Below are 24,614 nucleotides of genomic sequence, written 5' to 3'. Positions count from 1 at the left end.
CTGAGAGCTGGGTTTAATATCAAGCATGTTAAGATCTGCCATTATGACTTAGGGATTTCATCGTTATGTAAAGAGAAAACACAAAATTATTTGGTTTCCCCAAGATCTGCAAGAATTTTGCCCCGATTTAACACCTTCAGTTATAGCACAATCTACGTCCCCCCAAAATTAAGCTCAAAGTGTCTTAACAAGACTAAGAAAATAGAAAACCTTCTTCTACTGAAACCAAATCCCCCTAAAACTGAGTTCCTCTGCCGAGTTTATGATTAACCTCTCTATCCAAAACTGTATTATTCCCTTTCTTGTCCCATACCTCTTCCCCATCAAGACTGAGGATTATCAAAGAAAAGAGAGATTGTAACCAAGCAGGAGCCTATGGGGCCTTCCCCGAACAGACCAACCCTGGCCCCCCGCATGTCCTCTGCTGACCTTTGGAGCTCTCTGACCCAGAGATTCCTGCTGTGCTACTGAGTGACATCGCCTACACACAGGAGCTCCCCTCCCCCAAGTCCCCTTGTCCTCCTCTCCTTCTAAGCAGAGACCTGCTACCGGGTAGCCTCTGCGGACCCCTGCTGTGATGTACCTCCCTGAAAGCATCACCCAGTAAAGCTTGTGTGTGCTGCTGCCACCTGGTGGTCAGATCTTTTTCCTCCATCAGCCTCCAAATACCTCAAGCCTCCTAGACTCTGAGGCCTTTCCCTTTCTCTAAGTTTTCTTTTAAAACTTCCCTGGTCCGCGTCCTCTCTCTGCTTAAATTTTCTGACCAATGAAATACGTTAATCCTTACTGAGATGTCAGTGGCCAATTTATTTATTCACCAAATATTTATGGAACACCCAGTATCTTCCAAGCTGGGTACTTGGGATACACCATGGAACAAAACCGATGAAAGCCCTGCGTGTGGGGAGCTGACATTCTAGCAACATGAGGGCGGCTTAAAGCTTCTCCTCTCTTAAAGAACATTTCAAGCCAAAGTGAGGAGATATTAAGACGGGAGTTTTCGGTACCGTCGGGGAGCTACCGGGAGGGATAGCAAGGATGTGGTATGGGTTTGTAATTACAAGAGTCGGTTTAACAAAAATGCCAGAGCTTAGACATGGTATGAGTGCTTCCTTTGAAAGCAGAGCTGCTCAGACTGTAAGATGCACCCAACCACCTGGAGACCTGGTTGAGAGGAAGACCCTAAGACAGTAAGTCTGGCGTGAGGCCTGGGATTCTGCATTTTAACTCCCAGATGAAGCTGCTGCTGTGCCATGGACCACCTTTTGAGCAACAGGGCTTTCAGACAGATTCCTCTGAGCACTGATTCCTGCAGGATTTATACTAGTAATCAGAACATTCCTACCGACCACAGAAAGTTGTTGCAAAGATTAAATAACTCAGCCCTTTGCATCGGCTGATTTCTGCATCAGAGGTAGGAAAACTGAGACTCCAAGACTTTAACTAACTCATCCACGAGCACAGTTGCAGAACAGGAGAGCCAGGAATTGGCTCCAGAGTTCCAGGGCTCACGTGCGTGCATGGCTATGTGACTACCTCGCCTGTTGCTAAACTACAGTTGGCTGCTTAACCAGATCGCATGGTGTCTGAGCCTTGGGCTTCACCTCCTGTTACATGAGGGGAGGATGGCTGTGGAGCCTCACAAATGTTAGCTGCTATTGTCACCCTGAAGCCTGGAAGGGTTTTCTGCCTTGAACGCCCTCCTTTTACCAAGATTGAAAATACATCAGCCACGCTCAAACTCTTACCACACACAGCATTTCACTCATATTGTCTCACTTCATCGTGTATTGTCCCCGTGGGGCAGGTGGCTCCTTCCGTTTTACACACGAGGAAGAGAAAGCTGAGTGGTGGGGCGACCTCACTGCCATCTTAGGACCTGGGATCTAGGCGAGATCTTAAAGATTTTCTCCAGTCAGTTGCCCTTTTTTTTTTTTGGCCGTGCCACATGGCTTATGGGATTTTAGTCCCCTGACCAGGGATCGAACCCGCGCCCTCGGCAGTGAGAGCACGGAGTCCTAACCACTGGACCGCCAGGGAATTCCCAGTCAGTTGCCTTTTAACCTGCTCAGTTTTGTTTGTTTGTAGCAATGACATCTCTTCTTCAAATAAAGCCCTGCAGGGAAGTCCAGTTTGGGAAGCAGAGAGCTGGGTGGGAGCTGAGTTCTAGGGACGGAGCCTGGCCTCTCCATTTCCCTTTTATGGGCTTTGTTTCCAGGAACCTCAGAGAGGCATCCAAGGAGCTCTGTTTGGAAAACTCCAATCTAAGTCAACACTCTCCTGGGACAAGGAGGGACCTGGCTTAGCAAAGGGAGGTGACTTGGCCAAAGTCACACAGCAGGCTCTGGGCCCAGCGGGGCCTGACTCTAGGACTCCCGGGACCCAGCCCAGACGTCAGCATAATCCCAGGAAGGGACAGCGCCCCTCGCTGGCCTGACTCTACTTAGCCGAGGGGTGTTTGATAAACGGTCATTCTTGCAGTCCTGCATTCCCATCTCACGGGGCCACATTCAACATTCCACCTGTTAATTTCACCATTTCCCAGGTGCCCCCTTCCCTCACAGCCCAGGATGAGGGGAGGGGGCAAGGCTTTTTATTTTTAGACATTTCAAAACTGTGAATGTAACATACATACAGAAAATCGCCTAACCACGCCCATGCCAAGAAATAGAATGCTGCCTGGCCCCTCGGGCCACCACCTGGCTTTCAGGCAGGACGCATCCTTGCTGCTCTCTGTGTCTCTGCATCCCTCCCCACGACCGTTCCATCCGCCTGTTTTGAACTGTATGTAACTGGAATCGTGCTCTATGCATGCTTTTGGGATTCTTGAAGCCCACAAGATGTTTGTAAGATCCATCCGTCTTGTGGCTGCAGCCAGCTGTGGTTTATCCATTCTCTTTGCTGTCGAGCGTTACCTTGTATGTATGAACGTACACGGTTTACGTGTTCATTCTTCTGGGCTGGGGGTTTGGGTTGTTTCCAGTTGGAGGCTATTGTGCACGATGGTGTTGCACACCTTCCTGGCAGAGAGATTTGCTCTCCTGTTATTCGAGGACAGCGAGGCCCAAGGAGGAAAGGACTGAGAGGAGAGACACGCAGGCCCGGCCCCCGGGTTTGAAAGGCCTGTCACTCGACACTCCGCCCCACCCCCGTTTTCCAGTTCTCTTTGCCCCAAGCCCGGCAAGGCCACGGACACAGCCAGCAAAGTAGATGAGTTTTCAAGTTTTCAAGGTTTTATTGTAAAACAAAGCTCAAGTCACAGGGAGTAGGAAACTTTCCACTCAACACAGACAACACACGTTCACTGAGGGCACCTACTGAGGGCCAGGCCATGTGCTTGGCCCTGCAGAGACCTAAGACATGGGGGGAGGTCAAGGTCCCTGCTCTCAGGGGCTCACAGGATGGTGGGGAGACAGACAGAGGCACAACATCTTCCAAACAAGTCTCAGGGTGTCGGAAGTGCTAACATGGTCGAGGAGCGATTCATTCCTCCCGGGAGGTCTGGAGAAGCCACATTTGTGCTGTGTCTTGGGAGCTGGGGGATTTTGATGGGAGGGCAGGGAAGGGGACAGCGCTGCAGGCAGCTGCAGGAGGTCTGCAGTGGACAGGGCGCTCGGGGCCTGGGCCGGGGTGGGGGTGGTGGGGTGCGTCTAGACTTCTAGGAACATTCCAGAAAGAAAAAAACTAGGGGACCAACCTAGTCCACTAACTTTTCATTTTTACAGGTCAGGGCATCACAAAAACAAGAAAGACAAAGAGAAAAAGCTATCACCTCCTTTCACCATCATTTCCTAAACAAGGGGATATTTTAATCTTCTACCCCCTTCCAGAAAGGACATCATCTCCAAATAAAGGACTGTCTCTCAAAGTTGGCTTAATTAAAAAAAAAATACCAGGAAACCCTTATTTTCCATTTTGCCACAGAGCCTAAAACTCTTGCCACTGGAGCAGCACCAGTTTGCAAAAAGAGGAATGGGAGCCCCCTGGGGGGAGGTCAGCGAGCGGCCTTCGGGGTCTGGGGCCAGGAAGTGAGGTGAGGGGGGAGGAGGAGCCAGGGCTGGCCTGGGGGCCTGGACTTGACCCTGAGGGCTTCGAGCGGGGGCCGTGATTCCATCTGCACTTTAGAAAGACCTGGCGGAGGCCTCGTGGAGGCTGGGTGAGTAGAGGAAACTGTTCCCAGGGCTCCTGGACCTCCTTCCGAGGGTTTCCCCCCCGACCCCGGCCAAGGCCGCCCCGCTGAGCGCTGCAATCACCACCGGGAGCCCCCCCGGGCGGGAGGGAGAGACATCTCTGGAGTCATGGATGTGCTGGGAGCGGGGGCAGGGGAGGCTGAACGCCACCACTACTGGTCCTGCTGGAAGTAGAACTTGGTGACCTGGACAGAATCCTGAGGCGCATTGGTGAGGCCCACGGGCTGGTCGGTCTCCAGCGCTGTACAGAGGAACCAGCCGGGGCAGGCGGCCGACTCGAAGCTGGTGGTGGGCCCGCTGTCGAAGCGGATGAAGGCGAAGCGCTTGTCCTCCTCGTTGTTCCTGCTCAGGTCAGTGATGTTCACCGGCTGGAGGCCAGGGGAGGGGCAGGTGAAGCCAAGGAACAGAGGGGTCCCTGCAGCCCAGCCCCCAGGACCCGGCCCCGCGATTGCCCACGGACAAATGCTGGCCCGAAGACCGTGGCAGGACACCGAGTGTCCTGGGTCCTGTGACACAAGGAGGCTGTCCCACGGTTACACCTTGGTTTGGGGAAATCTGGTCACTCCAGCCCTCGGCCAATAGGTTTGGTTAAACACATGGCACCATCAGCAGAGGCCAAGGCCTGTGGTGGCTGGTTGTCTGTCCCATTTGCACCTCCGAGAGGGGGGAGTGGAGAAGGTGGGCAGGGTATTGCAGTCCGTGCGAGACGTTACACACATTATCGTGGTCACTCCTACTGCACACAGAGCAGGCAGCCCCGCTCCAATCAAGTGTCTGTCCACTAAGGGACAGAAGGGACAGTGCCATAGTTACGGCCACTCACAATTTGAGTTAAGATTTTGTCCAACAATCCCCTGATACAAAGCCCTCTTTTCCCAGGGCTGGTAGCCCATTGGTATTGCACAGGGGATTTCCCTGGTGCCCTAATGGTTAGGATTCCATGCTTTCACTGCCATGGCTCGGGTTCAATCCCAGGTCCGGAAACTGAGATCCTGCAAGCCGCATGGCATGGCCCCCCCACCCGCGCAAAAATAAAAGAAATATTGCACGGGAGTACAGGGTCTTGGATGGGATGCCAGCTCATGGGTTTGAGCAGATAAGGGTTGGAAGAGAATGGTCCCTGAGGTTGGCTTTACTGAAAGAGGGCAAGTCCAAGTGGGTTGGGGACCCTTGGGCAAGAGAGCAGCATACAGAGATCGAGGTCCCTAAAGGAGCCATGCCTCCTGGTGTCCACACCCTGGTAGTCCCCGCCCTCGTTGAGGCTAGGCTTAGCCACGTGACTGGCTTCGGTTAATGGGACATTAGTGGTATGATACAAGCAAAAGTTTAATAAGCGCTTGCACACTGAGGCTTGTCTTTTTGGAGTAATCCCTCGTGGAAGCCAGCACTCGTGTTATAAGGAAGCTCAAGCTGGCAACTGAACTCAGAGAGACCCTGTGGGAAGACAGCCTGGAGGAGGAGGCCCAGCCAGGTTCCCTGTTGAACGTGGCCGGAGGAGGGAGCCCAGCTACAGCATGTGGCACAGAACAGCCCAGCTGATCGTAGTCAACCCCCAGAACCATGAGGAAGAACACGTTGTGCTTTGCTTTAAGCCACGGAGTTTGGGGTGGTTGTTCATCTGAGATGGGTCCTTACCTCCAACCCGAGCTTGATCTCATTACCAGACTTGACGCAGGCCAGGCACAGCTTCCCCCCGTGGATCCCCAGGAACATAGCATGGGGCTCGATGGGCACCACATCTATCTTCTCTGGGGAAGAACAAAGGGGAAGTTCAGGTTGTAGAGAAGAGGAGGCATAGATGACGAAGACACAGCAGGCTGGACTCTCCCTGGGGATCCTTCCAGCCCCTTAAGTAAAACCCCAAGGTCAGAAGGACAGCGAGGCCCCCCCCTTCCTGGTCTGCATCCAAACAGAAGATCAAACCAAGCACACTAGCTAGCTACTCCTCAAGGTCCAAGGCACCTAGAGTCTGCTCCAGGTGATTTCTAGCCTTGCCTCCCTTCCCCAGGCCCCCTGCGCTCTAGGTCAACAGGTGTACTGCCCATGGGCAGGGAAAACAGCACACGAGGTCATGAGTGGGGCCCCGGGACTTGGTCCACAGAAGCCTGGGTGACTCTGAAGCCACCTCTTCCCCTCGGTGGTCTCCATGCCCTCATGAGGGAGTGAACATCTCAGCCTCTCTGTCTTTAGAGTTCTCATTAGGAGAATTACCAAAAGGACAGGAAAGGTGGGTCTCACACCCTTTAAGAGTGAGACGGGGGCAGAGAACAAGGGGATGGGGCTAATGCCATCCTACGACACCAAGCCAGCCAACAGGGACGTGAAAACATCCTAGAGGGCTGGTGCTGAAAGAATCCCACGTCCCATCATCCAACTGCTCTTCTTTTACTAAAGAGAAAAGTGAGGAACAGAGTGGGTGAAACTTGTTCAAGTTCATCCAGTTTGACATGGATCTGCAGCACGACTAAATGTGGTGTCCATGATTAAGGGACATAACCTAGCCTTGTTGATGGTGTATTACTTTTGGGTGGGAGTGAGAGTTTGATCACACAGGAACACGGGGGCTTCCTAGGCACCAGAGGAAGGAAAGGGCTGATCTTGCCTTCTGGGCCCTCCCTCCCTGCCCCCCAGGTGTGGCCCTGGGACCATGGTGCCTGTAGGTGGTGGTTCCCAACCTAGACTCTGCCCCTCTCTGCCTTCTTGAGGCTGTCCTTGTACGTGTCCTTCAGTGGCCAGGCCTCTCCAGCTTCAAATTCGGCCACAAAGAACCAGCAGGGTTTAGGACATCACACCTAAAGTTCCCAAGGTTGGGCCACAGTGCTGCAGACCCCAGGCAATGGGACCAGTGCCCACATCACATTGGCCTTCCTTGAAACCACTCACCTTCCAATTTAGTATTCGGTCCTTGCAAGTATCCAGCAACTAGCTGGTTATTTCTCAGGTAGAAGGTCTTCTGGTTGACATCCCAGATTCTGAAAAGCAGAAGGACCTAGCTGTAGTGGACAACTTCTACGTGCCCAGCCCCTTCCTGTGTTCCCCAGACTTTGCTGAATCTGCGTCCAACTTTCTGCCCGGGGTGTAGAATTTAACACACCCATATCATGGATGTGGAGACTGAGCTCAACACTGGTTAGAAGGGTGGATGTATGTATAGGTATAACTGATTCACTTTGCTGTACACCTGAAACTAACACAACATTGTAAATCAACTATACTCCAATACAAATTTTAAAAATAAAATAAAATAAAATATTCGACAAAAAATAAAATAAATAACAACTTAAAAATATTTTAAATAAGAAATATATTTTGAATATGAAAAAAAAAAAAGAGACAGGCCCAACTCCCACAGCTGGTGAGCCGTGCGCCTGCGTTCTACCCCTCTCCTTGCCTTTCTCCTCATCCTCAGTTTCCCAGGGCAGCCACCTTCTACTTCAGCAAAGCAGGCTCTAGAGTAACACCATCAACAGAACTTCCTGGGTGCAGAAATGTTCTATGCCTGCACCATCCAATATGGTAGCCACCAGCCACATGCAGCTATTGAGCTCTTGAAACGTAGTGCGACCAAGGATCTGAAGTTTTTATTTTCTTCTCTTTTTATGAATTTAAATGTAAATTTTAAGTCATCCAAGACTAGTGGTTCCCACGGCACAGGGTTAGAAGTTTCGAGGGTCAGAGCCCCTTGCAGCTAACTCCCTCCAAGCCTTAGACCGTGGAGGTCTGTCCCCAGAGCCTGTCCTCTATTGGCCAGGGGCCTGTTCTGGGTCTGGCAGGGGCCGCTGTCCCCAGGGACAAGTCAGCTTCCCCTCCAGCTCACCCCCTGGCCTGTGTCTGGCTTCCAGTTTTTTCTTCTTGGTGAAGGACCCGTCCGGCTGAGAGCAGGGCTTGCAGCGGTGAGACGCAGTAAACAGAGCCCCAGACGCGACGTGGACCCTCCACTCCCTGCCGCCCACCAGCATGACCTTGGACCTGTGCTTCATCTCCTCACCTGTGAAAGGGGGCTAGCAACACCCACCTCAGCAGGTGGCTGTGAGGACCCCTGAGCTCAATGAGAAGGGGTCGGGCAAACTGTAAAATTCCTGGCACGAGTGAGCATTTGACCTTTTGTGATTATTCTTAGTTCCTGGATGAGCTGAATCCCATCTGAAGGGATTAAACATCCCTGGAGCATCTCCTGGAGCTCCCAGCCTATGGGAGGAGACAGAGGCAGACCCCTGGGGGAGGGACTTCTCTGGGACACACACAGGCATGCAGAGTCCCAGCCTGTAGCCTCAGGTGAGAGAAACTCAGAGTTGGAGGATGAGATCACCCTGACATGTCCTGGGACATCAGAGCCCAGAGACCACACTCAGACAGTGTTCTGTTTTTATCAGCATCACAGCCTGCTATTTTTACAGCCAGGGATGATGACATCTCACAAAGTCCCTGACCCAATTTGTAACAATCGTAATCGGTTCCAGGCACTTTACTGCTCACGAAACATCGTCACACTGTTATCTGTGCATTTGACCTTCACATCAACCCTGTGATGCAGGCAGGGTTAGCGTTAACCCCATGTCACAGATGGGGAAACTGAGGTCCCAGGGGAGCGGGACCCTCTGATGTATCAACACAGACAGGCACTGTTAACAATCAGTCTGGAACTCTGGGCTGTGCCCTGCCCACAGCGCCCCTCTCTGCCTCTTTGCCCGGCATGCTCTGCCAGGCCCAAACTGCAGCATGGCTCCTGGGCACGTGTCTGTCACCAAGTTACCAGGGTCTCTGGGGAAGTCAGCCAGGTCTCCAGCCAAGCTTTGCACATTTGGGATATTTTGAAATACAAGTTCCGAAGACCACGGATGTGGCAGCCTCTTACTTGAATAGCGAGCATCCCTTTCCAGCCCAAACCTCATTGAAGCCTGGCAGCCACAGACGGCTCTGTTCTATCTCCATTTTCTACCCGTCCAGCCCTACCTCCTCTGGGTCGGCCTTACCTGAAGGCTTGCATCTCGCAGGGTCTCTTTCCCAGGGGGTAGCAGGCTGTCTCTGAATGGAACAGGAAAAGGAGGAGAGAGATTAGGTAACCGTGGTGACACCTGCAGACTTCCATCCTGTGACCACGAGGCAATGGGAGATTGCCATTTCAGACCCAGAGAAGCTGCTTATAAAGAAAATTGTCGCTCACCCAGACCAGGCTGCGGCCACTCTGTCCCACTGTGAGAAACGGAAACGCCCTCACATTTTCAAAACGAGAAACCTTGCTGTTGTCACTTTCAGCCCTGCTGAGTGTCGCAATGGGATGTTGTAACCCATTCCCTCCCCTTTTCCTCTGTGCAATTTCCCCAAAATTGAGATTTTTATTTCCCCTTCACCGAGTTCCTGGGAAGAAGAGCCCACTGAAAGCCAAAGCCCCTCATCTGCCCGACAGGTATCCTGAGACTTTGAAAAAACAGATTTGAGTAGAAATATCCCCCTTTCCTAGGAAATCAAGTGTCAGGGCTCCCAGCACACGTGACAGACTCAGGCCACTCTGTGTTCTGAGGGACAACCTTGCTGCACTCTGGACCAGGGGCTGGCAAACATTCTGTCAAGGACCAAATAGCAAACATTTTAGAATTTGCGGGGCCGTACGTCATTATTACTCAACTCGGCTGTCGTAGCTGAAAAGCAGCCTTAGACAATCCGTAAACCAAAAAGCTAATTTAATTGTGTTCCAATACAACTTTATTTACAAAAAACAGGTGGTGGCTGGATTTGGCCTGAAGTTTGCTGCCTCTCGCTTTAGAGTAAACTTCCTGAGAGGGGCTTTGAAACCAACCCTATTCCTGTTATCGACGTCTTTGAAGTTACGGTCTCGGGAAAATGGGGTTGAACTCAGCATGGGACGGAAATGAATCCAAAATCTACCTCTAGCACTTGCCGTTTGCCACCTGTGTGACCTGGAACAAGTCACTTATTTGGGTCTCTGCTTCTCTCTCCTCACACTCAGAATGAGGTCGATTATGTCATTCTCATAGGTACAGGGACAGAAGGAAGGAAGGAAGGGAGGAAGGAAGGAAGGGAGGAAGGAAGGTTGGTTGGAAGGCAAAAGTTCCCGGCTCATAGTGGGCACTAAGAAACATTAACTTCCTTTCGTACTACATTCTAGACAGTTAGGAAAAAAGAAAGTATATTCCTATTTATGGACAGAAAAGAGGTGAAGCGGGTCCTACATGATCTAAATGGTAGGAGAATGTAACGCTGGTGCAGAAGTGCAGACTGTAGCCTCTGAGAACCGGGTGGGCACTCAGCATCATTGTACCTCACTCCAGCACTGTTTCTGAAGAAGACCCAGAAAGACCCAGAGAGGGGAGGGCACCCGCCCAAGGTCACACAGCTCAACCATGGCAAAGGTGTAGCCAGAAATCCAGGTCTCCTGACTCCCACCCAGGGGTCTCCTATTACAGCAGCAGATCTTGAGGAGTCTGACTTTATTTTCAACCAACCAATCAGAGGCTGTGTCCAAATGAGGGTAAAATCCGTCAGAGAGGTAGGGTACGCTGCATATTTGAAAGTTACTAAGAGAGTGGGTCTTAAAAGTTCTCATCACAAGCAAAAAAATAATTGTATAAGTACGTTGTACATCTGAAACTCACGTAATGTAATGTGTCAATTATACCTCGATAAAAAAATGTTTTAAAGAGGAAGTTTGCGAATGAATTTCTCAGATCTTTTATGAGCTCCTCTTCCAGAGCAAATGAAACATTTCTGCAAAACTTGTCGCCTCCCTGAGTAGGACAAAACGGCATGTAGGCACATCCCCTGCTCTGTTCTCACAAGCTATGCGACCTTGAGGGCTCCTACTCACCTTTGAAACACATGTAAGAAATCATGTCTACCTTTGAGGGCTGTGTCGGGGGGTTGATTGTTTTTGTTTGTTTTTTGCGGGGGCTGGCTAAAGGAGGCGATGTGTATGAACCTGCTTGGTTATTTGCCACTTCCAGTGTTTGCTGAATTGGGGTTTATAATTTCTGGAACACTTATGAATCATCGGGTGCATACCTTGGTCATCACACCTGCTGTAAGGGAAGAAGGCAGCTTGCCACCTCCCAGGGTAAGTTCTCTCCTACCTGTCTTTCTTAGGCTACTTCTGAAGTACTCCTCGATTGTTAAATCAGCGTCACTCAAAAATTGTCCTTAAAGGGAATTCCCTGTTACTCCAGTGGTTAGGGCTCTGTGCTTCCACTCCAGGGGGCACGGGTTTGATCCCTGGTCAGGAAACTAAGATCCCGTATGCCATGCGGCACTGCAAAAAAAAAAAAAAAAAAAAAATTGTCCTTACATATTGAAGAAGAGCAGTGACTTGCCAAGGTGAGACCGAGGGGTCAATGTCCTGCCCACACTGCAGTGCCTGGGTAAATGTTCCTCCGTTCCCAGCCCAAATTCTAAGAGACAGGTTTCTCCCTGAGAGCAGAGGCCCTGGGTTCCCCCCAACCCCGTCTCCTAGATCCGTATCCTTTTCCTTCTGTGGCCTGACAAGTCTTTCTGGGCATGGGGGCGGGAGTCCCTGGGGCCAGGCTATGTAGTCAGGCCGACTTGGGGCTGCATCCTCCTGCGTCAGTTACGAGCTGGGCCACCCAGGCAACGTGCCAGAGCTCTCCAGGTCTCAGTTTCGTTATCCATTAGATGGGACTAATAATAGAAGGAAGCCTTGTTACGGGTTGCTTTGAGGATGGAGACATTGCACGTGATGTACTTAGCCCCGACCTTGGCACGTAGAAACTACTCAAACAATAGGGAGTTATGATGTCTGATTCATCACCCCAGGTAAAGTGGGAGGGGACAGTCACAATGCCCTGATCCCCGCCAACATTTCCAGCAAGGCTGCTTGACTCCAAAGGGGAGGGATTCACTCCTGTGGCGGGGTGGGGGGGAAACGGGAGGGGGCAGGGGAGGAAGTAAGTGGGGAGGAGAATCCCCCTTCCTTTCCTCATGCTTCTGGCCACAATTCCACTCTTGGCTCCGTCTCATCAAATCAGTCGGTGTCCCTGTGATGTTTGCCCACCCACAGGGCATCTCTGACTAAACGTATTCTCCCTTCTAGTACTCACTCTGCTTCCCGAATTAAGGTTAATGACCACGCCATGGAGTGAACTCTGCTTCCCAATCAGCACCCTGTACTTTCCCCGGGCACCAGGCATCACAGCTATACTGGTGCCTGTTACGTGCCGAGCCCTGCCCTGCTAGACACCGGTGACAACAGAAATGACTAAAACCCACTTAAAGGGTAACAGGACAGCCAGGCTAAGTCCGGGTCCTAAGAGTGGCACGCGACAGACTCCATGGAGACCACATGGGTGAACCTTCATTGTTGATGCCAGTAAAGTGTTCAGGGCAGTCTGCCCACATAGGAAGTGTTCAATACATGCGAGCTCTTTCTCAATTTCAGTTAATGGCATCTTTCAGTTCTAGGATTTCCACTTGCTTCCTTTTTTGTAGAGTTTCTAGTTCTCTGCCAAAAGTTGCAATCTTGTCCTTTACACCCTTGATCCCATTATTCATTCAGGGTTCTTACAAAGGCTGCCCCTGTTGACTCCATTATTTGAATCCCCACTGGGTCTCCTTCTATTGTCTGTTTTTCTCTGGTACACACATTGCCTTGCCTATGCCTGATTACTTGTTATTAACTGCTGGACACTGTGTAGCAAAAACTGTAGGGATGATTTGAGGCTCTGGATGATGTTGTATGTACCCAGAGACAATTCACTTTTGCCTCCTCTGGGCACTGAGGCCAGGAGCACGGCAGCCCCAGGTGACTTCACCCAAACAGGGCTTGAGATGAGTCAGAACTGGGCTTCGGGAAATCCATTTCTGTTCACTTCTCACGCTCCAGGGTCCCAGCCCAAACCTGGGTTGTCTGGTGGGGGGGGGTGTCCCTTCCTACTCAGTGGGAGATAAAATACAAACTGCATCTTCCCCCGCCCCCGAGCCCCATGAGTCTGCCCAAAGATGTGATTGAAAAGTTGAGCAGGAACCAGGGAAGGAGGGGCCTTTAATTCCACTTCAAGGAGCAGGGCATTTATCTAAAAGAAACTTGAATCAGAGGGTGACACTGTCATATTTGTTTTATTAAGACCATCCTGGGAACAGCGGCCAGATGGATTAGACTTGGACGGAGTTTTGGGGTGATTGAACCCGAAAGCAGGGCAGTGGTGTAACCCTGATCTTGGCAGTGGATGTTGACAGCGGGATCTCCAAAAGGAGTTCTGACTTGTAGCATTTGCCAATTTCTCTGGTGTAGATACGTCCACCACGGACGATTTCAAGCCACCCCCATCACTGAGTGCGAAGTTGGGAAGAGACGGGCTCTTCCTGGCTCCAGCACCCTGAGGGGACAGGGAGATTTGAGTCCTCTTTCGTCTTTCTAGAGAGAAATTGTCCCCACTTTTCCCAACTCCAAATTTCCTCCTCCTCAGCCCAAATGGCTCACCCCACATGTCCCATCCCCCTCCCAAGAAACAATCCCTACCAATAAATCCCTTTTATCAGGAAACATCAATGAATCTTGGTGCATTTCCAGCTGTGCCTCCTGGAGCTGCATTTGTTGTCATCCAAGTGTCCTTGGGAAACACCTAAGCAACAGGCTTGGGCGGACAGGTGTGCACCTTACATTGTAATGGCTAAATCTCATATTCAGAATCTTCAGCCAATTCTTGAATGCCTGAGTGTTACAGCACATACCACACAATACAGGCAGTGCTATTGTCCAAACTCTGTAAATTTTGACTAAGATAATGGCACGAAGGCTCCCGTTACTCTCTCCAAGAGATGAGTAAATATATTAATACAAAGAGGAGGAAAAAGGATGAGAATTACAGGCCCCCATAGTATAATCTGCTGTCTTCTCTTTGTCAATCTCCACCTACCCTGCCCTGCCAGGCAGCCAAGTCAATTTTAACCAAATCTGTTAGTTTATTAGAAGCTCCCTACAGCAGCAGGTCAGGTTTGGAGACAGGTGTTCCCCTGGGCATCTCTGCCCACCAAGCTGCAGCCATCAGAATGACCGAGTTGGCTGTCCTGGCTGGTCAACGTCAGGAGACTGTGCATAAAGCCAACTGTGATTGATTGCTGCTATACAAGACGCTTGCTCTCCTCCCAGATGTAAATGGTAAACTCACTGTGAACCCTTTCTGAGGTTCAGAGTTTTCCAAGATGATCTTTGTTCCAGCAGTTTCTGGGTTTGATATGGATCTGCATTGAAAGCCATTATTTACCTAGTTATCTTATGTTTTTCCAAGGTACATGTTTACTCTTGCCTTCTGGGCTTTGATGATTGATTAGCTTTGTAAGGCAGCTTCTCTGCAGGCAGTAGGAGAAGGGGAACGACAGGGACTTGGAGGAGGGGACTATTCTGTCTCTTGCCTGCAGTGTTTCGGCCTCTGTGTCGTACGCTTTCATACAGATCTTATTTAGTCCTCATATAGCTGTGCAAGGCAGGTATGTGTACCCCCAGTCTCAAGATGGGGATATACTTAACTCACTTTGTAGAATAAGAAATCGAGGCTCAGAAAGATAAAATCACTTGCCCCAGATCCTGGCTGAGCCAGGATTTGAACCCAGTTCTTCCTACACTGCAGTCCTGCCAGAGAGGCAGGTGACATTTTTTTCTTCTCTGCTTCATTGCACAGGAACAAGAATTATATTTGTTCTTATGCTGTTCCTTTTGGTTTGAACTCACATCTTACAGAGCAATGATTTATTCTATAACTGTTTGGAAATTTTAGGAGGTTTTTTTGCTAGTAAAGAAAAGATGATTCTAAGACCTTACATAGGTTAAAGAGAAACCTCTTTACCTTGTTATGGACTAGGGTGGCCAATTACCCTAGTTCTTCCAGGATTTTCTTGGTTTTAATACTGAAAGCCCTGCATCGTAGGAAACCCCTCTGTCCCTGGAAAACAGATGATTGCCTTATCATACAAACCCTTAGAAGGTACTGGCACCACCTCATGACTAGTGCTGCAAATTACAGGCACAATTAACTATCAATCATTGTACCTTGCCAATTAGCCTAGTAGCAGAGATGTTGTCCATTTTATTAGATGAATAGACATATAGGTAAAGCACACCAGAGGACCCCAAAACCTTAGTAAGTCTTCCACTCAAGAAAAGAGACTATAGCAGATATAATATTGATCAATCACTCTCATTCTAATCAAGTTAATTTTTAATTAAGCCATTCATATTTAATTTCCCCCAACTATGTAATCAAGATATGGTCAACATTCAGTAGCTTAAAATTGTTTTCAAACTTAGGGCGTAGAAAGGATTTACCTTTTCATTGTGACTTCTTCACCTCCTCCCCCTTCTTCACACCCATTAGCTATAAAGTCAGCAGTGTAGAGAGGAAACAGAGGTCCAGTGAGGTAGATGGCTTGTCCAGGGTAATGCAGAATACACACAGAGTGGTTCTATCTTCATCCTGTCTCTGTCCTCACTTTCCCAGCTCTTCTGTCAAACCATGAATCTCACTGGGTTCTCTCTTCTCAAATCTCCGTTCTCTGGTTGGCGTCAGTGGTACCACCCATGTTCCTGGCATTAGATGGAGAATGTGGTTCCTCCTCCCAGGAGACATGGTGTCTTCACTGGACTTACATGCAATTGTCTCCTGAATTCAATCCAGTTCAAGTTATACACTTTATTTAGCACCTACTATGTGCCAGCTTAAAATATTTTGGAATGAACCTTTTATAAGTATAGTGATTCCTTCACAGCATATCACTGTCTGGTTCTGAGAGTTGCATCTTCCCTTACACATTTGAAAAATACATAAGACCATGGGTTAACAGTTTAACACACCCCACTGGAGACTGTTACACCCACTGGGGGAAGGGCGAAGGTTTGCTGCTCCTGGAATCACTGCTGTGGTTTACAAAGCATTTCTCGCTCCCTGATCTCATTTGATCTCCATACCCCTAGAGCATATCCAGTGGTTTGGAGACAGACTGTCTGCTGTCAAGCCCAGCTCCTCCCCTTATACTGGCTGTCTGGCCTTTGGCAAATTATTTAACCTTCTATGCCCCAGTTTCCTCTTCTGAAAACGTGAACCGTAATAGTCCTTCCTCATATGGTTATTGTGAGAATTAAATGAAGTAAACCATGTAAATAGTTCAGCAGAATACCCAGCTTGTAGTAAGCACTGTGGAAGTATTAGTTATTACTGTGTCCTTGAAACCCCGAGTTTGCCAGCCTCCTCTTGACATTGAGGAAAGTGAGACCTAGATAGGAGAAATAATCTACCCATTAGAGGCCAACTTAGAATTAAAAACTGGACCTTCAGACCACCAACCTTAAGATCTTTTCTCTGCCCCTCATGTATCTTACTTAACCAGAGGTTGCAAACCAGTAACTCATAGATTAAATATTTTACTTTCTCACTTTGTTGTTTTGTTTAATCAGAATGCTACACATCACAAAATCAGAATATCTGATTCTTTTTGAAAAATGAGAAGTTCTGGGACTTCCCTGGAGGTCCAGTGGTTAAGACTCTGCGCTTCCACTGCAGGGGGCGCAGGTCCCATCTCTGGTTGGGGAACTAAGATCCCACATGCCGCATGGTGCGGGGGAAAAAAAAAGAAGAAAAATGAGAAATTCTGGCCACTTGGGCCTGCATTCTCATGGAAAAACCCACCTGTGGAACTGACTGGTGACAACCCCTAATTCTCCGCAGTCCCTACCCTTCCCTATTACCCCTCAGATCTATGGTTGAGGACCAGATTCTATTAGTATTTCTCATTTAGCTCACACTGTTCTTTCTCTCTTTTTACAGAAACATTTCTCCAATTTTCCACATCTCTATCAACAGTGGGAAATGACCAAGTGACTCCAAGGGCTTCAGGATTTTTTGCACAGCAGGCATGCTTCCTCGGTTCACCTGCTCACCCAGCACGCACGGGGCTCTCAGCCCCTGCCTCAGAGCATCTGCGTGGTCTGTCCATGGAGGCTGCTGTCTGTACAGTGGCCGGGTCTCCCAAACAAGCCTGGAGCTCCATGCCCTTGACATTCCCCTTGAAGCTCACTCTTCAGAGTCTGAGAGCATTTGGCAGATACTTTTCATTCCCATGTTTCAGATGGAAAAATAGGAGTGGAAGGAACTTACCTAAACCCACGGGGAGGGCCTGGTAGAAGACGAGGTGTTCCAAGGTCTTCCAGCCTCTGGCTCCAGATCGAGCCCTGGCACAGGAAGGAGGAGAGGCCAGGCCCCTCCTGTGCCACCAGCACCTCCCAGGACAGAGCTGCTCCCTCCTTCTTGATTCCCTGAGGAGGATGAGAGGAGAAGCCCCAGCCTGCCTTCTCACATACCCACGCAGGGCTGGCCACTGCAAGGAGGTGGGCAAGCTCAGCTTCCGGAAGGGTGACTCAGGCTAACAGAAGTCAAACTGGTTCTTACCTGCATAAAGCTGGAGGTCACGTGGGAGGGGCTGAGCTGGCTTAGTGGGGCTGGACCTTTGTGCCCACCCAAACCCAACGGCCGTCAGCTGGTGCCTGCATGCACGCCTTCAACCAGATAACGTGGGTGGACTTAACCCTGTGTGCCAGGTTCTTTTCTGGGCCTCGGGGGAAAGGCACAGAAGGCCCCTGATGTTCTAATGGGGAAGGCAGACAAGAAACAAGTAAACAAACTAACTTCATATGGCAGTAAGTGCTAGAGGGGAAAGAAGAAACGTGAGGTTTTCAAGGGACGTGGGGTGGGTACGATTTTAGGGAAAGTGGTCAGGGGAAGTCTCTCTGAGGTGCTATTTGAGCTGAGGTCTGAATGATTAAGGAAGGGGAAGAGTGTTCCAGGTGGAGGAACAGCAAACACAAAGGCCCTCGGGTGGGATCCTCATGGTTGGATTGTGGCCCATACGGTTGGGGCTTGGCTTAGGGGGCAGAGAGTACGCGTCCCCTCCTCCAGTTACCCTCAGGTCCCATGCCCAACCCTGGCATGAGGCTGTCTTCGAGGTCACATACTCTCTCCCCACCTTCTCTGGAAGATTCTGTGTTCTCAACCCTCTCTTCCTCTTTGTCATTCAGAGCTGACCTGCTCACTTGCTTCATGCCCTGGACCCTGCCAGCAGCGAGCAGACAACTCAGCAATCTTTAAAACCACCCAGGTCGATGCATGGGAACAGCGGCAGGGTCTTCCCGCCAGGCCCCAAGTCCTGGGTCTCATCCCCAGGTCTGCAGCTGCATCACTCTGGATGCGTCCCTTTCGTTCTCCAGGCCCTCATGCTGGCAACATGAGGCAACAGTCACTCCCTGCCCTGCCGTAGCGGAGGGGCTGGCTGGAAGAAGGAATGATGGGCAGACCCTAGAATGCTTTATAAATTGTGCGCATTGAAGCAGGGCCTTGCTGTAGGCAATGCCATAGGGCGCAGGTGAAGGGGAGGCCAGCCTAGCGGCTGCCCCCATCCTAATCCTGCCACCTTCGCGCCTCTGTCAGGGAACGACAGGCCGGTCGCTTGAGGAAGTGTCCATCATTCAGGATGGGGTCTGAAGCCAGGCCGAGAGGTGCAGGGTGCTGGAGCAGGGCAGGGCCCCATCCTGGTGTCCTAACCGCAGGGACTTCCCACAGGGCCTCACTTCCTGCTCTCTGCAGCCTGGCCTCATCACCTAGAATGCCAGGGCCTCTGAGCCGGGGCTGGGAATTTTTGAAGCAGCTTTTGTAGAGAAATGTTTTCTTGCTAAAGAATCAGGAACTCAATTTTGTAAACCTGGAAAGTCGGGCCTTGGGGCAACCTGGAGTGGTGCGTGTCTCTTATGACATCAGGAGGGCCGCTCTGGGAGACGGACTCTGGTGCCTGCAGATTCAGATCCCTGGCCTCATGAACTACATCTGTGGGATTCTGGGAACATCTGGAAAATGAGGGTAAGACCGTGGCCCCCCTTGCAGAGGGGTTGTGAGGACGGAGCTAATAAACGCGCTCAGGACACAGGAAGCATCACTTAAGTATGAGCTAGAGCCTCGCAGGCTATGGGTCTGATGTCTCCCCTGGGGAATCAGGGGCCTGGCCTGGCCTGGGGTCAGTAAGGAGATGGTAAACTGGGCTACCGATCAGGGCCCAGGGATGGCATGTGGATCAGAGCAGAGGCTGGGGCTTCCCTGACACGGGGCACATCCAGGGTGGGAGGACCACTTGTGGGCACCTCTAACCCCCCAGGGCCCGGCCCAACTCCAGAACTCTCCTCTCCAGACCTGCCAGCACTGTTCCAAATCTGCAAAGCTCTGAGGGATCAGAGCCTGGTCTTGAGCACCCAGAGCCCCTTGGAAGCCTGGAGCTGAATGTCCCAGAGGTAGAAGACTGGCAGCTGCGAGAAGAGCTGGCATTTGGGAATTTGGGGATTCCTGGTGGCTTGCGCCCCTTGGCCATGGAGGTCGGGGTGCTTCTGAAGAACCTCAGTGGCAGTGACTGACCTGCCTTGGGCCAGCCCCCTGCACAAGGAAGAAGGGCAGCGGGGTAGGATGGGGGAGTGAGATATTGAGGCTGGACATCATTAGAACCCCTATCTTGGATTCAGACGGTCGCAGGCGATGTCTCCTGGCAGGAGAGACCCCAGGGTCCTAAAGGGAAGTCATAATGTGGAAACAGAAGTCTGGGCCACTAGCCGGGCTCAAGGCAGGGCCCCTCGTGCCGTGGGAAGACTAAGAAGGGGTGGGGGGGATTCTCTCCACTGCAGCCAGGAGAGCAACACCCAGGGGCCGATCTGGTTCCTGCCGTTCTAGGGACATGAGGCCACGACACTGACCTTGAGTTGTGAGAGAGATGGCATCGGTTTTACAATTCTGAGGATTGTAAACCCTTGAGCCATTTTCCATGGTCTTAGATAAACCCGAAAGCCCTTACAGCGTCCCTAAGAGTCTACGCCACCAGGTCTGGGCTGAGCTTGCAAAACAACCCCCTTGTCCTCTGAACTGCAGCCCCACGGGCCTGCTTTTGATTCCTCAAATTCACCTCTGCCCCCGACCTCAGGACCTTGGCATTGCTTGTTCCCTGCATGGAACTGCCTCCCCTCCCCTGATCTGCTGACTAGTCTACCGGCCTCTCCCTGAAGACCTCAGCTCAGATACTCATTTGTGTGATACTCTGTGCAACGCCCGCCCCCCTGGCAGGTCACCGCAAGGACTGTGTCTGCTTTGTTCTCCGCTGTGTCCCTGACCCATAGCACGGGATCTGCAACGTGGAGAAATGATACAAAGAATGGATAGGAAGCCACCACGCGTGGACACGGTGCCTCTCTCTCTCCGACACACACACACATACATCACTACAGATAAACGAGACTCCCGAGCATAACATTCATAAGTGATCACACACTGAAACACACAAGTTCACATCCGTCAAGGTCAAGACATGCCGACTCTGCTTAACCCATGATCCCCTCTTTTGGGAACTACCCCCATCATCTGCATCCCAACACACGGGGACAGTCACCTTCAACGTCCTGACTCTGTCCCCAGGCCATAGCTGATTGGACCTGTGAGGCCAACTGCTTCAAACTAACCCACTGCCAGGAATAAGGAAGTAAAAAGCAGAGAGGCCAGGCCACGTGTAGCTGCTCTCAAACCCCAAGACTTCGGAATCCATCAGCTCTAGAAGGGGCCGCTCTCGGCAGATGTACAGAGAGAGAAGCAGATTCTATGGGAGAAAAGAACAGAGCAGACAGACAGAGAGACGCAGAGGTGAGGAGGCAGTGGCCTTCAGCTGATAGACGATGATGCCTCCAGATCTCATAACCTTAGTGTTCCCATTTAGGATCTCTCACGGGATCCTGTACTTCCTGCTGCTGTGTCCTGTCTCACAAACTCCCCATCACAGCCGAAACAAACTCCCCATCACAGCCGAAGCTAGCTCAAGCGTGTCCTGTCTCCTGCAGCCGAAGCCTTAAATTAAATAATCCCCTAAAAGCCAACAAACAGCACGTAAGGAAACTGAGCAGTCAACCAACATGAAATTCCAGAAGGGACAGTCCAGGAAGGCACAGGTGGATGATGGGAAGAATCATTTCCTGCATCTGTACGGTCCATCCGGTGCACAAGCTCCTGGGTGAGCCCATGCTTCGGTAGCGCCGTCTGAGGTTTGTCTGCCGGGCACACTGCCTCGTGTTGGCAAGCTGCTCCTCCTTTTCTCACTCCAGCCATCTCAGCCCGTCCTCGGCCACACTGCATCGGGCACAGGACAGGAGTCAGAACCAGCTGCATCCTCCTGGGGTGGTCCAAGCTCTGTCTGAAGGAAGAGGAGCAGTTCCGGGTGCTTTCCCAGCAGCTAGTTCAAGGTGGGCTGGTCCCTGCAACACCAACCAACAATCAAAACCTAAAGCACATTTGCTCCAAGAAGATTCACTCCCCACCCACCCCCACCAGGTGCTACGTTAGACCCTGAGGGCACAGAGGTGAGTGAGGTGGGCGTGTCCTCATCCTCACGGGACTCAGTCTTCACACGTCCAGAGAAAGGACATCACGGGGTGATGTGTGCATGGATAAAGGAAGCACAGGGTTTGGTGGCTCCCTCCAAACAGGGGCACCCCAATCAGGCTTGGGGGTGGGGTCGCAGGAGGGAGATGGGACAGGTAAGGGAGGAGGATGGGACAGAGGCCCCAAAGGGAGAGAAAGCACTGCTGGGGGCTTCAGGCAATTATAAGTCATCGGAGCCAAAATGTAGAGTTCAAGGGGAAAAGCAATGGGAGGAGCCTACAGGGTGATGGGGGCCCTGGCATCCAGACCCTTGTCCATCTACCCCATCAAGGGCTCTGGACTTTGGCAGAACTGGGGGCTGCAGAACTTCCAACAGGGGAGACTTGGGGTAACAATCAGGTTGGAAGTGGGGGAAAGGCTAGCAACTTTTCAATTTGCATTTTCCCTTTTACATGGTACACTTATCTGGGGGAGGAGGAGTTGGGGAGTTGATGGTAGTTATCTTACCCCACCTCACCCTCCCAAAGAAAAACAACCTGAGCTAAAGTGTACCTCTGTTGTTTGTTTCATGTCTCAGGGTGACTGGACCCTGGGAAGCCCTGACCCACATGTTAGTCACCTGAGAATGCTTCCTTTTCTGAGACCAGGGGTTTTCATGGGGAAAGTAGATGCATTTCAACCACAGAGTCTTGCGATACATCAGAATTCCTGGAGAGACTGAGCTACAAGCCACTGCTTGGTGGGTAACAGGAACGTGCAATTGACCTGTGGTCTGTTACAAAGTATTGCATCATTGGGGAAAGAAGCCTATGCCCAAGAACAGAACGGTCCAGAGTCTGGGCTTGCCCCACACCTAGAGGCTACCCTGGCTGACTGGATCCCAGCGCTGGGGGCCAGGGTCATGGACTTGGATCTCAGGAGGGCTTGCCTGTCTTGGTCTGTTGCAGGAACACAGGGTGCACACCTAAGCCAGACCAGCCTCTCTGCTACTCCAGAAAGAGGACTTTGTGTGGATGGTTCCATTGCAAATTCACTCCTCTTTGTGGTTCATGCCTGACTGACAGAGGGTGGTCTTTATATGTGTGCACAGAATCTAGCAGGCAATGGAGATTAACATGCAGGCATTCACTGGGGAGTTAACTCAGAATCCACACCTGTATGGTGTGAAGAAAGAAGGAACTAAGCCGAAAGAAAAGCTGAACTGCAATGCAGTCACACAGGCCTCCACCCATCCCCTAGAAAATCTGGAGCTAGGGTGGCCCTGGGAAGGGGGTCAAGCCTTTATGTCCCCACATTTACCAGTCATTTCCCTTGGAAAGGAGAGGTGACCTCTACGGCTGTGGCCCATTCTCAATGGGGCTGGTGAGGGTGGTGATCTGGGTAGCACCCCCCAGCATCTACGACAGTGGCAATGACTAATGACATCTGTCATGCTATCATATGAACTCTGTCACTGAATTTTCACAACAGTCTTTAGAATGTATAACTATTCTCTTTATTTTACAGGTGAGGAAACTGAGGGACGGAGCTGTTTGACTCGGAGGCTGCTTAACTATCCAAACACCTCCTTCACGAATCAAGCACTAGATGTGCTTGATCAGCACATTCAGTCAGGAAACCTCAGTTCCAAAATCCTTAACTTCTCATTCACCCACGGACTGTTCCCAGACAAGCCTTTATTCCTTTCTAGGGTTCGATTTTCCCAGCTCTAAAATGGGGATCATAACACTTGACCTACTTTTTACTTCCCTCATTGCATTGTTGCCAAGACCAATTAAAAACAAGACTGGATTTGCAGGTGTGCTTTGGGAACCGCTAAGTCCTATACAAATAGAAGATGGCATTCTTACTACACATGCAGGATACGGGGTCTAAGGGATCTGCAGCACACCTGAGTGCCTGCTGCCCGGTGAAGAGCTTGCTCCAAAGCCACAGGAGTCATTGTGGAGGGGATGCTGGGAGCGTCACAAGTTGGCCAGCACTTGAACCTGTTTCGATCCAGAAGCTCAAATGGTGGAAGGGAGTGAAAGCCTTTGTCTCTTGCAGCAAGATCTGTTTCTTTAATTTTGGGATTGGTCTGAGGCCCTTTCCGGGGTTCATAAGCTAGGGCACCTGATATGGTTGATCAGAGAAAGTTGCAGGCTGTGGAAGCTAGGATTTCAAGCCCTTAGCACAGAAAGAAACCCCAGGATAAGGAAAAAGGGGCACAGAAAAGAGGCCTTCCTATAGCCCAGAATGACAGCAGTTTCCTCAAAGAGCTCCAGAGTGGGACCTGGGATCTGAGTGTTGGCACCACTGCTAGTCCGAGAGAAGGCCGTGTGTGTGTGTGTATGTGTGTGTGTGTGTGTGTGTGTGTGTGTGTGTGTGTGTACAGTGCTTGACCTGGGGTCAGATGTACCATGGGACCTCTTGATTCATTTGAAACCAGAGTCCATCCAGATCTGTTTTGAGAGTGACTTCGGTCCTTGGGTAAAAGCACGGCATCCTCATCCTAACAGTTGATGAAAAAAAGTTCGCCAGGTGAGGTGTGGGCTCAATGAGGAGGGAGCGGAGCCCAGGAGATGCCAAGGCATGGCTCAGATATAACCTCTTCCTGTATGGGGACAGTTTCCCCATCTGTGAAATGGGAATGATGATAACACTTTAATAATACTAGCAGCTTTAGTAGAGCAATGCGGACGTAGTATGTACATGTCAGCTGATGGCTGTGGCTCTTTCAAACTTTTATGTATGGCAAGGTTATTTATTTATTTGTTTGTTTGTTTATTTTGCAGTCATACAAGTTCAGAAGTGTCATATATTTGTGGTGAATTAAATACTTGGTCGCTAGGTTGTGGCCTTCCCCTTCCTGTTCGTGCTTTCTCAATGAAATTCTGCTCTGATATTCAGAGTGGCCCCAGCTCTCTTCTGGTCCATGCTTGGCTGTGTTTTTTCATCCTTTCCCTTTTAACTTTTCTGTTTAATATTTGTCATGTCTCTTGTAAATAGCATTAAGCCAGATTTTAGAATCCAA

General features: G+C 50.6%; 1 protein-coding gene across 3 annotated transcripts; it reads right to left on the bottom strand.

The window, feature by feature from the left end:
• Positions 1–3,211: 3,211 nt before the first annotated feature.
• Positions 3,212–17,438, bottom strand: IL1RN (interleukin 1 receptor antagonist). 3 transcript variants are annotated; one of them, XM_082426924.1, is made up of 5 exons: positions 17,306–17,438; positions 9,164–9,215; positions 7,074–7,162; positions 5,826–5,938; positions 3,212–4,558 (listed from the first exon to the last, which is right to left on the bottom strand). In XM_082426924.1, exons 2-5 carry the CDS (start codon positions 9,175–9,177, stop codon positions 4,343–4,345), a joined length of 432 nt encoding a protein of 143 aa, XP_082283050.1. In that variant the 5' UTR covers positions 9,178–9,215; positions 17,306–17,438; the 3' UTR covers positions 3,212–4,342. The 3 variants fall into 3 exon arrangements, with proteins under 3 accessions (XP_082283050.1, XP_082283051.1, XP_082283049.1); XM_082426925.1 differs by lacking the exon at positions 17,306–17,438 and adding an exon at positions 9,355–11,768; XM_082426923.1 differs by lacking the exon at positions 17,306–17,438 and having other exon boundaries at positions 9,164–9,326.
• Positions 17,439–24,614: the final 7,176 nt, after the last annotated feature.

Source organism: Balaenoptera physalus, assembly GCF_965194825.1.
Source record: "Balaenoptera physalus genome assembly, chromosome: 15".
Classification (NCBI taxonomy): Eukaryota; Metazoa; Chordata; class Mammalia; order Artiodactyla; family Balaenopteridae; genus Balaenoptera; species Balaenoptera physalus.
This window is presented reverse-complemented; position numbering and strand designations above follow the sequence as displayed.